Source organism: Peromyscus californicus, unplaced genomic scaffold, assembly GCF_007827085.1.
Source record: "Peromyscus californicus insignis strain IS unplaced genomic scaffold, ASM782708v3 Scaffold_15__1_contigs__length_86483966, whole genome shotgun sequence".
Classification (NCBI taxonomy): domain Eukaryota; kingdom Metazoa; phylum Chordata; class Mammalia; order Rodentia; family Cricetidae; genus Peromyscus; species Peromyscus californicus.
This window is the reverse complement of record NW_026294447.1, coordinates 7,990,625-8,003,155: the sequence shown is the minus strand read 5'-3', so window position 1 is coordinate 8,003,155 and position 12,531 is coordinate 7,990,625. Positions and strand designations below refer to the sequence as shown.

General features: G+C 35.1%; 1 protein-coding gene across 7 annotated transcripts in view; it reads right to left on the bottom strand.

Moving 5' to 3' along the window:
• Dgkb (diacylglycerol kinase beta) overlaps nt 1–12,531 on the bottom strand; it is a 713,645-nt gene that overhangs the window by 445,371 nt on the left and 255,743 nt on the right. For 4 of the 7 annotated variants that reach the window (XM_052738362.1, XM_052738366.1, XM_052738360.1 and 1 more), the window contains 2 exons: nt 7,332–7,367; nt 183–299 (listed from right to left, as the gene is read on the bottom strand). In XM_052738362.1, coding sequence (XP_052594322.1) covers nt 183–299; nt 7,332–7,367 — 153 coding nt within the window. The remainder of the gene's footprint in view (nt 1–182; nt 300–7,331; nt 7,368–12,531) is intronic. The other 3 variants (XM_052738363.1, XM_052738367.1, XM_052738361.1) reach the window with 1 other exon arrangement.

Sequence of the window (12,531 nt, the reverse complement as noted above, 5' to 3'; positions counted from 1 at the left end):
TCATTCTGTCAATCAAGTATAAGACTGACATTTTGATAAATTAGTAATGATCGTTCTGAAGAAGTCTACTGAGATAATATAAATGATGAGAGAATGTGTTGATAACCGAACATATGCCCTTCTCAGAATATGAAAGTAACAAATATGAATGCTACTGTAGTTTGGACTCTGGAAAGGCTTACCTGCAAACCTTGCCCATCCATAGTAACAGAATTAGCTCTTTGCATTTTGTTCTTATCTGTCACTTTATTGGGCTGCTGCGAGCTGCCTTTTTCCTTTTTAGCTGTTGACTGTCTCTCCTGTGAAAAAGAAAAACATATATAAAATATATTTGACAAATTATATTAAAAATTAAGAGGCAGAAATGGTTTGTTAAGGGAGTCTTTTGAAAGACCTCCATGATCATAAACTTGGGCCAAATAGCTAATCTAGAATGTGTTTTGAAAAATACAAAAGCTTTTTTTTCAACCAAATCAATATATTTTATACCAACATGATCAAAATATTCTACCAGTTAAAAAAAACATGGGGACAAAACTGAAATTGTAATGCTGGAGGCACCCATTATTAAAGGTATGTAAGAACTATTAAAATTTATTACTTTCATTACCAATCAGATAGGTTACAATTTACATGTTTTGAGATTAAGTACTAAAATTAGTATTTATAAATACATTCAACATTAAAAATGACTTCTAACTGAATGATGAATTTTGAAGCTACTATGTACATTAGAGATTTATGTACTGGGAAATTCAGTTTCTGTTCCTTCTAATTCCATAATGAAATAAACAGAAGAATATGTAAATATGCATATAATGTGTGTGAATATGTATATAGAGTAAGAATTGTTTGCTTCTTTCCTCTCTTCTTATTCTTTTTAAATTAATCATCAATTATTACCTCTACTCAGCTTTTATTCAATTTATCAATAAGCTTCTCACTGATACACTGAATGGTGTTTTCCTCTACCTAAACAACAGCTTGTGACAGAGTGAATGTCTTCCTACTTCTTGAACTCTTGCCTCACTCTGCTCTGAGGATATTGCTCCTCCTCATGTCTCTTGAAATACTTCACTATGTGCTGTCTCAGTCTCTTTTGCTTACTCTTTGGTCCACTTTGGTATCTGTAGTAAGCCACTGCCTTGACCCAATCATCCTGACAGTACATACTTGCTTCCAAGGTAACTTCACCTTCACTTTTATGAAAATGTCTAAATGCATAACTTCAATTCATGTCTCATCCTAAAACTTAGCTCTTATATACAAATGCCCTCTCAGTCTCTCCCTGTATGTACCCAAAACACTTAGCATTCCTTAAACAACTACACACTACCCATCAACGGCTAAAGCAAATATAACATTATCATTTTTTCCCTACATTTTTGAGATAGTCACCTCCTGGACCAACATCCTTTTATCTTTCCTTCCCATAGTCAATACTCTGCAATCTGACACACCCCCTTTTGCTCTATCCAGCTGCCTTTGGCATCCTCATTGTCCCTTGAGGACAGCAATCACCCTTCTAATTCAGAACTTCTGGAACTGTTCTTCACTCTGTGGAAAACTGGCTCTGGATATTTTGAAAACTTGGTCTCGACATCTAGGTCTCTGGCATGATGATAGAAGGTTTCTCTATTCCTTTAAGCTGTGTTTCAATACCAATTTCATAGTGCTGAGGATTTTACTCAAAGTCTCATATAGAAGAGGATGCTGTCCTACTGATATACACAGACCTTTATCACTGTCTGATAAGTCAAGGTAAACAGATAAAGAATTGAGTGGCAACTAAGGTTAAACACTAAAATTTCTAAAGTTCATTAAACATTGCATTTAGAATTCTTGGGTAATATCCGGTTTCAATAAGAAACAATCTGCTAATTGATAAGTAATGTCTGGCCATGGACATTTTACTGGTTTAGTGCCCATGTACTTCTAGTCACTTCCTTGCATGCATGTTGTATTAGCTCTAGATACTTGTTAATGTGGGGTTTTACTTTCTGTAATTTGGAAGGACATTCTTACATAGAAATATTCTTTTTAAATACATAAATAAATGCTGTAGAGTAAAAAATTATGAAACATTAAAAAAACTTAAAATTCAAAATTCAGTTTTCAGCTGATGGAATTTTATTTTTGAGATCTAATTACAAGAAAAGTGATTTATGAAGCAATATCCAAAATCTTCAGTAGATTGGGAGGTGATGACTTGTGTTAGAGCACTTGCCTAGCTTCTCAAAGACCACACTACAAAAAAACTACATGCTATTTTTTGTGTATTTCCATGTATTATTTACCAAATAGTAAAATGGTAAGCATTCATTTAAAAAAAATATACCAAGAAAAACAAGGGTATTTCTTGGTTTTGGGAGAAATGTTATAGTTAGATGAATTTGGGAAAGTAATCAAGACTGTAAGTAAAAAGTCAGGAGAATGGAATCATTTAATTTCCCCCAATGTTTGCTTATTATAATACTCCTCTGTGTAACATCTGTTTCCAACCTGTCTAGGAGTTCTCTGACATATTTGTGGTATTTGATGTATGCGACGTAAGTTAACAAAGACGGTAGTTAGACATGGGGTCTTACATCCACTTGGAAAACCCTTACTCGTTTGCTTGTCCCATGAGGGCCAAGGAGGGGAAACACATCCTTGAAAAACTCTACCCAGACTGCTTTACCTGCCAGTCTAACAGTGCATTAACCTTGCCTGGCAAACTCCATCATGATACTAAGAAAGTGAATTTCCAATGTTAAAACTACTCAGTTTCAGGAAGAGCTTCCCACATTTTTCCCTAACATCACACAGGAAAACGCTGTGAGAACAAGAGCAGGCTGGCCTTGGCTTTTAACCTGCATTTTCATTTGTTCAACTTTCTGAGTTGTAAACCACAAGTTAAGACAAGTTTCCTTCTGCCAGATAAATTGTCCTAGATGAAAAAGAGTGGGGAAATTATTGCTTTAGTCAATAGAAATTATTCAGACACTGAAAAGAACTACTCTAAAAGACCAAGAAAGAATATAGAAAATTTAACCACAACGTAGAAAATACAGTTATTGATATTTGAGCATTTTCAAATATCAACTACTTGTGTTTGTATGCAGATATTTTAAACACAGAATTCAATGTTTTGTGATTCTCTGACTCTACCAGTCATGCAACAGATTTTAACGGGGGAATGCATTGTATTCGAATTCCAGGAGAATAATCATCATAATAAACAGAGCAGAAAAGCCAGGCACCATTCACAGAAAACAGAATGATGGAATAAACGAAATAAAAAGACTTCGTTTTAAATACATGCTTTACAAACAAGATTTCTGTCCCATGCTGATTCTAAGAGCGTAGTGTTTGTACATTGGTGGAAACTGCTCCTTCAAAAGAGATGTTCAGGACAATACTTAAGCCTGCTGCTATCGATCACTGGATAACTATGAGCAGCAAGTGATGATTACCTCCAGCGCGGGAGTTACTCCTTTCTGCGCGATCTCAGCATGAGAAACAGGCAGCCGCAGAGCACTTGGCTTCATACAAAGCCACAAAGAACGGCGCTCTGTGGTTAGCAGCAGCCATCACTTGGATCCCAGAACTTGCCACAGCACGAGTGGTCTGTACGGGCTTATAGCCCTTCCTGAGACTGGAGCAGGCCACAGGAACCACCCAGCAATGCTGTGATCTTAACCCATCATTTCATTTGCGTGTTTATGGTATTTAAGGACTTTTTTCCATACATCAGGGCTCACAAATTTAACAGCTTTGAGACACAAATCAGCTCTAAAAAACTGCTCCACAGCTATACCTGCCGTTGGGAGGAAACTGCTCTACAGTTTAAATATTTTACTGGCGAGATTTACCTCAAGAAAGCCAAAGCCTCGAAATTTATTGGGGATCCTAGGTAATTAGAGTAAAATTTAGTTGTTGGCCAGAAATCTTAATTAAAATTAATTATAAAAGTTAAGCACAAATAAAAGGAATGGCATAAAATCTAATGATATCTGTTTCTTATTTCTTATTAAATTCTTAATTTTAGGTTTATTTCTTTAATTTTATTTTATATATGATTTGCCTGCATATATGTCTGTGTACCACGTGTACGCCTTGGAGGTCAGAGGAGGGTGTCAGAAAAGGGTGTGAGATCCCATGGAACTAGTGCAATAGAGGGTTGTGAGCTGCCGTGTGGACACTGGCAATGGAACCTGCGCCCTCTGCAAGAGGAGCAGGTGCTTTTAACCAAACACCTAACTGTTTTCCCAGCCCCCACTTCTCAATCTAAATGAGCATTTACTTAAATTAAAGTAACTCTGGACAAAGGCATTTGCATTGCGTTTAGACCCAGTTCCAGACCTTGTTGCTTATCATTGTGCAAGGTTAGGCACGTTATTTCCCACTGCAAAGTCACCTTAAAAGCAGGAGGATTTCTGCCAGGATAAACAGAGAAAATGGAGGAACTGGTACTAGTACTAAATAACAATTCAGTAAGTGGCGGTAATTTGAAAGAATGAGGAAAGCCTTACTACATATTGTCTCTGAGTTCATCCCGTGCTGCTGAGGCTGTGCTCAGTTATACTCCTGGTGCTTCCGTTGCTTACTAAGGCCTCCTAACTTGGAAAATTGCTGTTCTGATATTGTGTATCCCTGGGGAGAGAGGGTACCACAAATCAAAAGAAACTGCAGCCTAGTTTAAAGTAGCTCTAGGTGGTACTCATGCCCTAAACGTGAAGGCATGCTTTATGGTGTGAACTCGATGTGATGACTTTATATATCTCACACAAGGTTCGTATACCCCCAGATAACTTCAAAGATGGATATATAGTACAGTGTTTCCATTAAAAAAAATCCTAAGTGGAAAGAAGAAACTTAAAGAACAGGAGCACTTATGTCTAAGTAATTGAATTTTTACTTTATTCTAACATATGACCGCACAATCACAAAATAACACCATGGTATGTATAACTGAAAATCAGCTTGACGAGCTTGCTCATCCTGTGGCACGCATGCTGCCTTCTGCCTACAGCCTTCCATCTAAAGAATCTTAAAGACGGGAGACAGAGCTCATGGACGCTTACCCTCATTGGCTCTGTTAACTAAGTTCAAAGTTCAACATAGCGACTCCCGCGGCATTCTCAAAAAGTTCTGCCAGTTTTAAGTAAACTTTCTTTTTTTTTTTTTTTTTTTTTTTTTTTTTTTTTTTTTGGTTTTTCGAGACAGGGTTTCTCTGTGTAGCTTTGCGCCTCTCCTGGAACTCACTTTGGAGACCAGGCTGGCCTCGAACTCACAGAGATCTGCCTGGCTCTGCCTCCCGAGTGCTGGGATTAAAGGCGTGTGCCACCACCACCCGGCTTAAGTAAACTTTCTTATTTTCTTAAGAGGAGTTAAAGATTTAATTATTATTCACTGTTTCAATTTTAGGACATAAATTGATAGGTTTGTTGCTATAAAAACTAGCTTGAAGGCTATGGATGGAAACAATTTTGAAAACTGTATGTATGGGAGTGGGGGTGTTCCAGTTATATGTAGACACAACTGTGTTGGGGAATGAATAATAAAAATAATGAAACTATCACACAGATGCCTTGAATTTTTGTAATACTTTAAAACAACCATTTAAAAAATGCCATGGGACAAGACTGTGCTATGTTCAAGAAATGCTGTGTGTTGCTCATTAGAAGATGGCCTCATAGGAAAGTCCTAGGTCTTTGTAAGAGGTGTAACCAGTTATTAATGGTTTAAAAGTTAAATGCTTAATATATATGTAATTTCTTCGTGTTCCTTAATATTTTAAATGTATTTTCAGTAACTTGTTAGAAGTCATGCCGTAGAATGGATCTTAAGGATGCAGATGGAGTGAGCATGTGTGCATTCCCTCATGCATATATCCATACCTGGGTCTGAGGATATTATAGAACAAAATGGATGAAAATAAAATATATAGAATAATTTTTGAGGGTTAGGGAAAAACTAAATTTTATAGAGAACATTGTATCTCACTACGAAAATAAAACATACTATAAGGAAGACTTTAAAAAATACAATACATAAAATTTCTGTTTTCTAAAACTGAAATAGCATATCATAATAACAGATACTTTGAATCTTTTCAATCAATTGCCCTGAATCACAGCTTTTGGGAAATATGGGTACCTTTCTAGATGAACCAAACTAGATGATGAATTCTTTAGTTTGTTATCACTTGCTAGACCTACAGGAGGGGCAGGAATAAAGTCAGAGACCTGAAGATGTGAAACCAGTTCTCTCACCCTTCTGAAAGCAATAAATCAACTATTTAAATTGTCTATCACTTTAGCATATAACCTAGCATCTCTGTTCTATATTAAATTGATAGTAATGAAGTCAATTTACTTATAGACACTGTTTCATGTTTCTTTCAGATTAGAAACATCATATTTCAAAAAAAAATCTTCAAGTACATGTTCTAGTGAGTTTCTCATTGAAACTTATGATGATTCTTAGAAGCCTATCCTATAAAAAAAACTACTTGTTGGTGGGAGGGGAGAACAGGTATGGCTTTTACAATTAAACCATTCTCTGATTAAACGTGTTTCTTTGTAGTAGTCATATATTATAAACAATTCATTCTCACGCAGGTAAATTTGATTTTTATGCTAAAAAACAAACAAACAAGCCAACACCCAATTAGCAGTTCTTATAGAGATAATAACTATTGACTGGGATATTATCATAAAACAAAGTTTGGTTTCATTAATTAAATGACAAAACATAAAATTTCATTAAACAGTTAACTAAAAGCTTTGGCAATATTTACAGTTATTTCCAAACAAAAGGCATTTACTTTTGACTTCATAGCACTCTGATGAAGTTGTGAACAAAGCTGCATAATACGTGCTTAGCCACTCTTGAAGTGATGGCTGCTCCTATTCAAAAGTTTCTCAGCACATTATTATCAAGTGCTGTATACTAATGGTCTCAAAGAGTGGAGGTGATTAGAAATTTTTGTCATGTCCTTCCACTGATATTGAGAATTTCATATGTGAATAGAATGTATAGTGCTCATAATCTTTGCAAAGTGACTTTTAATTTTTCTCTAGATATTTTATGAAACATAATTTCTGATAATCCTAATTTTTGTCACAAATATAAATTGAAAATTCTCTAAGACTATCCCATAATTGAAAATACAAAGAATTTTACTTCCAATATCAAAATGTTGACAAATATAAAATTAACATTATTGCATTAATTTTAAAGTGTTAATATCATGTATTATTCAGATTCTTTGAAAATATCCCTTGCACCAATCTAAGATGATCATGACTTTTAGTTGTAACAGTTATAACATTTTTCTTACATACCTCAGGAACTGAAACTCCTCCAGTGGGCATAGTCTGCTGAGAAAGAGAAGTTTATATAAAAGCCGAAAAACCAAAGTTGACAATAAAAACCACACAACACACATCTGTGAGATACATGAATTGGAACCACAGTCTCTTCATGTATTTTTTTTGTTCCCCTGGGTTAAATAAATGGGCATCTTTCCATTAAATAAAGAATGCTCAAAGCAGAATATGTCAGATTGTGAAATAACTTACCCCACAGGATGACTTCATTTTTTCAGACTACACTGATGAACATTCCTGCCAACTACCCAGGCTTCCACTGCCTTTGTGAACACACTTTTATTATGGTGATAATTTTATTAATATCAATTTAATCATTAGCTTAATAATTAAGAATCCTTTCTTTTTTCACTAAAACAGATTTTTTTCGTATGCTATATCCAGATTACAATTTGCCCTCCTCTGCTCCTCCCAATGTCTCCCCACCTCCCCTCCCATTCAAGTCTCCCTACTCTCTGCCTGTCGTAAGGAAACAAACAGACTTCCAGGGAATAATAATAAAACAAAACAAAACAAAAACAAACACATCAGAACAGGACCAAACAATCAAACAGAAGGAAAAGAGCCCAAGAAAAAGCATAAGAAACATATATAGACACAGAGACCCACTCATACACACACCCAGGAATCCCATAAAAACACAAAACCAGAAGCCAGAATACATACACAAAGGGCCTGAAGGGTGAAAAAGTATGTAAACATATTAACAAATAAAAATATTTTAAAAATTTGAAAGTCCTGACACAACATTATGAGACAAGGAACCTCCAGAGATGGCTTTGTTTGTGAAAGAACTCATTCTCAGCTGGCGTAGACCTTCATACAGCAATACCCACAACTTTATATCTTTCTCCTCATCAATACCAACATTCCATTTTCCAGCATGCTCTCATCTCTTCCTCTAGACTGTCCCTTTTGGATGCAGGCAGAACTAACGGTATTTGCTCCTTGCCATAATATGGAAACATTACTATTATTAAATTCCATTACTATTCATAAATCTAGACAATTTATGTATAAATAAATAAGTACCACCTTTTTATTTGAAAGTAGTTTAAAAAGATTAGGTTAAATCAAAAATTTTAGCCTTCATGATAGTATATCTTCCATTATCTACCACTGCCAAGGCTTTCTGAGTCACCTGAGAAATATGTGTGCATATGTGTCTGTGTGTGGGTTCACATGTGTGTAAGAAACAAAGAGAAGATTAACTAATTCCCAAAGCCTACAGTCCTGGCTTCTGTGGAACTTAGTACAGAACACACCAATTTGCAAGGAGAGTTGGCTATCACACACACAAAATACTGAATAAAATTTCCTACTGTTTTCAAACTTGAATTTCTTATGTAAATGCGTACAATTGTATTTCCCCAGATCTAAGCCATGTGAAGGAAGATCCGGATAATGAGATAATGTTTGATTGCCGCCGTGGTGGACTTTAAAAACAACAGACACACAGAATTCTGTTTTACTCTTTTAACCAGTAAAACTCTAGGAAGAGCAGGAAATGAAAAATAAATAATAAATGTATACCCATGTCTAAGACGGGTAAAACCCCAGGCACCCTCAGAGCTATGCACTGAAACAGAAAGAGGAATCTGTTGCAGATGAAACGTGTCTAGGAGAGTTCTAGAAGAAATTACAGCTAGAAGAGATTACAACTCTATTTAGAAGACCCTTCTATGGCATGAGTAGCAAACACTACTGCCACAGATTTCTGATCAAAAATTCATCAAGTTGTAAACAGGAACTTTGGCCAAATATCTCACCGACAGGAAAAAATAAAAAAGTAATTTATGTTATTTTAAAGATAGATTGAGTTTTCACTGAGACATTCTTGATTTTAATAATAATCCTGACTTCCAATCCTCTCAATGTATGGAACAGGTAAGCCAGTGAGTGATGAGCAAAATGTGCTCCTTTCTACCAAAGCCAGTTCAAAGCTCTGTGTCAGCCACATTACCGATCTATCTCCTATTGCTCTTTATCCAGTGTTATGTCATGAGCCGGGGAATTGTGAGACTCTTGAGCAACCAAAGTGAGACCTTCCCAAAGACCCTGGACAGAATCGTAAGAGGTTTCCAACTTAGCAAAGCGCATTCTCCTTTGTCTTGTATGAGGAAGCAAGCTTCTAGCTAACTGAGGTGGCTGTACTTCTATAAATTGTTCAGGATAACAACCAAATACAATGCAAGTGTCCAAAATGACACCCCATTTCTCTAACAGCTTAATAAACAAATGAAAGCAATAAAACCTATGTTTCAGATACTCACACACACTTAAATATGAGCAGGATAACAAGTGATTATATGGAATTGCTGCTAATTTTCTTAGGTATAAGTTTAGTAATTTCATTATGCAGAAAATCATGCTTAATAGTAGAAAGTGCTTGCTGAAATAAGGATTTTGTATCACAATAGATGTGATTTACCATGAAAATATAAATTAATAAGTAATATGGATTATGCATATATAGGTGTACATAGTACATGCTATGTAGTATTTATATGTATAAATGCATTGCATTCATCTGAAATGCATTAAAATGAATCTCTACAGCCTCACATATGAAAAAATACTTATAAATACACAACAAAAATAATAGCAGTGATTGAATATAAGTTCAATATTTCCTAGGATTCACTGTAATGTGTTTGGCAAGCACGGTATAGTTGTGAGAAAATAAATTATGTGCTACATTTCCATTCTTGGTTTTAAAAATACATTAGATTATTTCTTCAGTGGTATTAGAATAAAAAAAATGTATGTTATTCTGGTAAAAGCAATGAAGTTTCTAGGTTTAGAAAAAAGAATGGCTGTACATGGAGAGGAAAGAGATAGCAAGCAATGTTTTCATGGTGACTTAAAGCTCTATTCACCCAAAAAAAGAAATACAGGTGAGTAGGGTGCTGGAAAAGAATAGCAGAGAGAGCTGGGTGTGGGCATGATAAAAGCAAGCTAGTGCCCATGAACCTTCAGACGAGGTGGAGTCGACACAGACAGGTATTGCATTTTTCCCATTGTGCTGATACCATGCCAGTGCCTGATGGTTAAGAAACACACATGTGTAGTGAACCTCACGGGGGTCTGAATGCTACGATCTAAAGTAAAAAAGCCAAAGCTATATATCACATTGTTAAAAACAAACAAACAAAACAAAACCCAATAGTTCAGGCATAAAAGCAAACAAAAGAATTATTGTAAAAGGAACTCAAAACCCCTCTATCACTTTGCTATCACTTGTCTTGAATCAGTAGTTTATGGATACTGATATGGGGGCTCTTTCTTCCTTAGATCCGGAGGGATGTTAGGTAGCCACTGCTGTGGACTCAGAGTGTGTGGGCTTGGCAGGGAGGTGTTGAGATGGAGACAGTAAAGAAACAGGCTGAACTTCTCTGGACAATGGAATAGAGTAACTAAGGACGAGAGAGAGAAGCCAGCAAAGCTGCAGGCCTACCTGAGATCAGGTGAAGACATCAATACCTAAACCAGGAAGCCACCAGCCCCGAGAGCATTGGAGGTGGTACTCCACCTCCTGAGAGACACTTGAAGAATGAAAATGATGAAATTGCCCCATCTCTGAGCATCCTTACAATCAGAATGAGTAGGTAAAGGGTGGCTATTAAATTAACATGCCACTAGTTGCCCCTTCTTGAATTACATTAAGGCCTCAGGCAGAAAAAAAATCAGTTGCTACTTCTCAAAACATAAATTCAGATATCATATTACTGCTTTTCCTCTCGTTTATACATATTTTTAAATATTGAAGATGAAAAGAATAAATGTTTTAGTTTTGAAAATTATCTTCAGTATATAATTCTCAATGTAATATATTTTTAATTAGAATTAATACAGGAACTGTATATTTTTATTTAATCAATGAGAGATGTGACTACAGAAGAATGTGATTGATTTTATTTAATCAGTATCTTTTTAATATTAAATAGAATACACAGAACAGATAATTAGTTTAAAAGATGCATTTGCCTTCAGGGCACTTATTAAGTTCAATTTAATATCAAAGAAATTTTAGAATCCTATTATTCTTAAGTACGTATTAGGATATTTCTTGCCTTTGTATTTTCTAATATGTAATCATTTTAAATTGACAATTTAATCCAAATTGTCACAGGACAAAGAAAAATCTTTGATGGAGATTATTAGAGGTTTCAGTTAATATTATAGGGACACCGTACTCACATTAAAAGAGTCATCAGTTATTTCAAGACTAAAGTAAAATTATCAAAATTAGGCCTACACTTACATGTGAAAATTCATAATTTTTGAAAGTTGCTTTTACATTGGAAATCTCATTTAACTCTCTTATTGAACCAAACTAACCTATTTTCAGATTAGGAGCAACATGTTTTAAAAATTTAATGATTGGCATCCAAAATTTGAGTTAGAAACAGAAACTCATTTTGCTGGCCAGTGCTCTCATTATTCAAATAACAGAAAAATAATTTTAAGTTATTGGAGCTGAAGATGTAGCTTAACGGTCATGAAGTTGCCTAGCATACTAAGGTCCAAGTTTGATTCTCAGTACAACACATGCACACACACACACACACACACACACACACACACAGATGGAGACTGACAGACAGACAGAGGAAGACAGAGAAACAGAGACAGAAAGATACAGAGTTAGAGAGAGACAGACACAGAGAGAGAGACACACATACTTCTGTTACTTCTGTAAATAAGTTTCTACTTTCTGGGTGATTAAAAAATAAAATATCTTTAAATGTTAATGAAGAATTCAAAATATTCAAAAAATAAATAAAGCAAAGAACTCTTAAAGGACAATATGGATTAATTCAACACACTTTTCCTGTAGTGGTATTCTGAAAGTACACAAATAAAACTATTTTAAATTGTGTGCTTTCTTTTATATGCAAGCAAATATCACTGACATTAAAAAATGAGTGATAGGAGTATTTTCAGTAAAAGGAAAAAATAAAAATATAAAACAAAGATAAAATCAGAATAAAGAAAAAGTTTCGCTCATAATGGGGCACACAGTCTAAGCTAGAGGGGTAAAGTCATGTTTTACTCACACATCAGAATAAAACATATCAGGGTATAACTAGGGTAAAAAAATACATTTTAGTTTCTCATGAACTTTCTTGTCATATTCCAGTTTCATAATCTA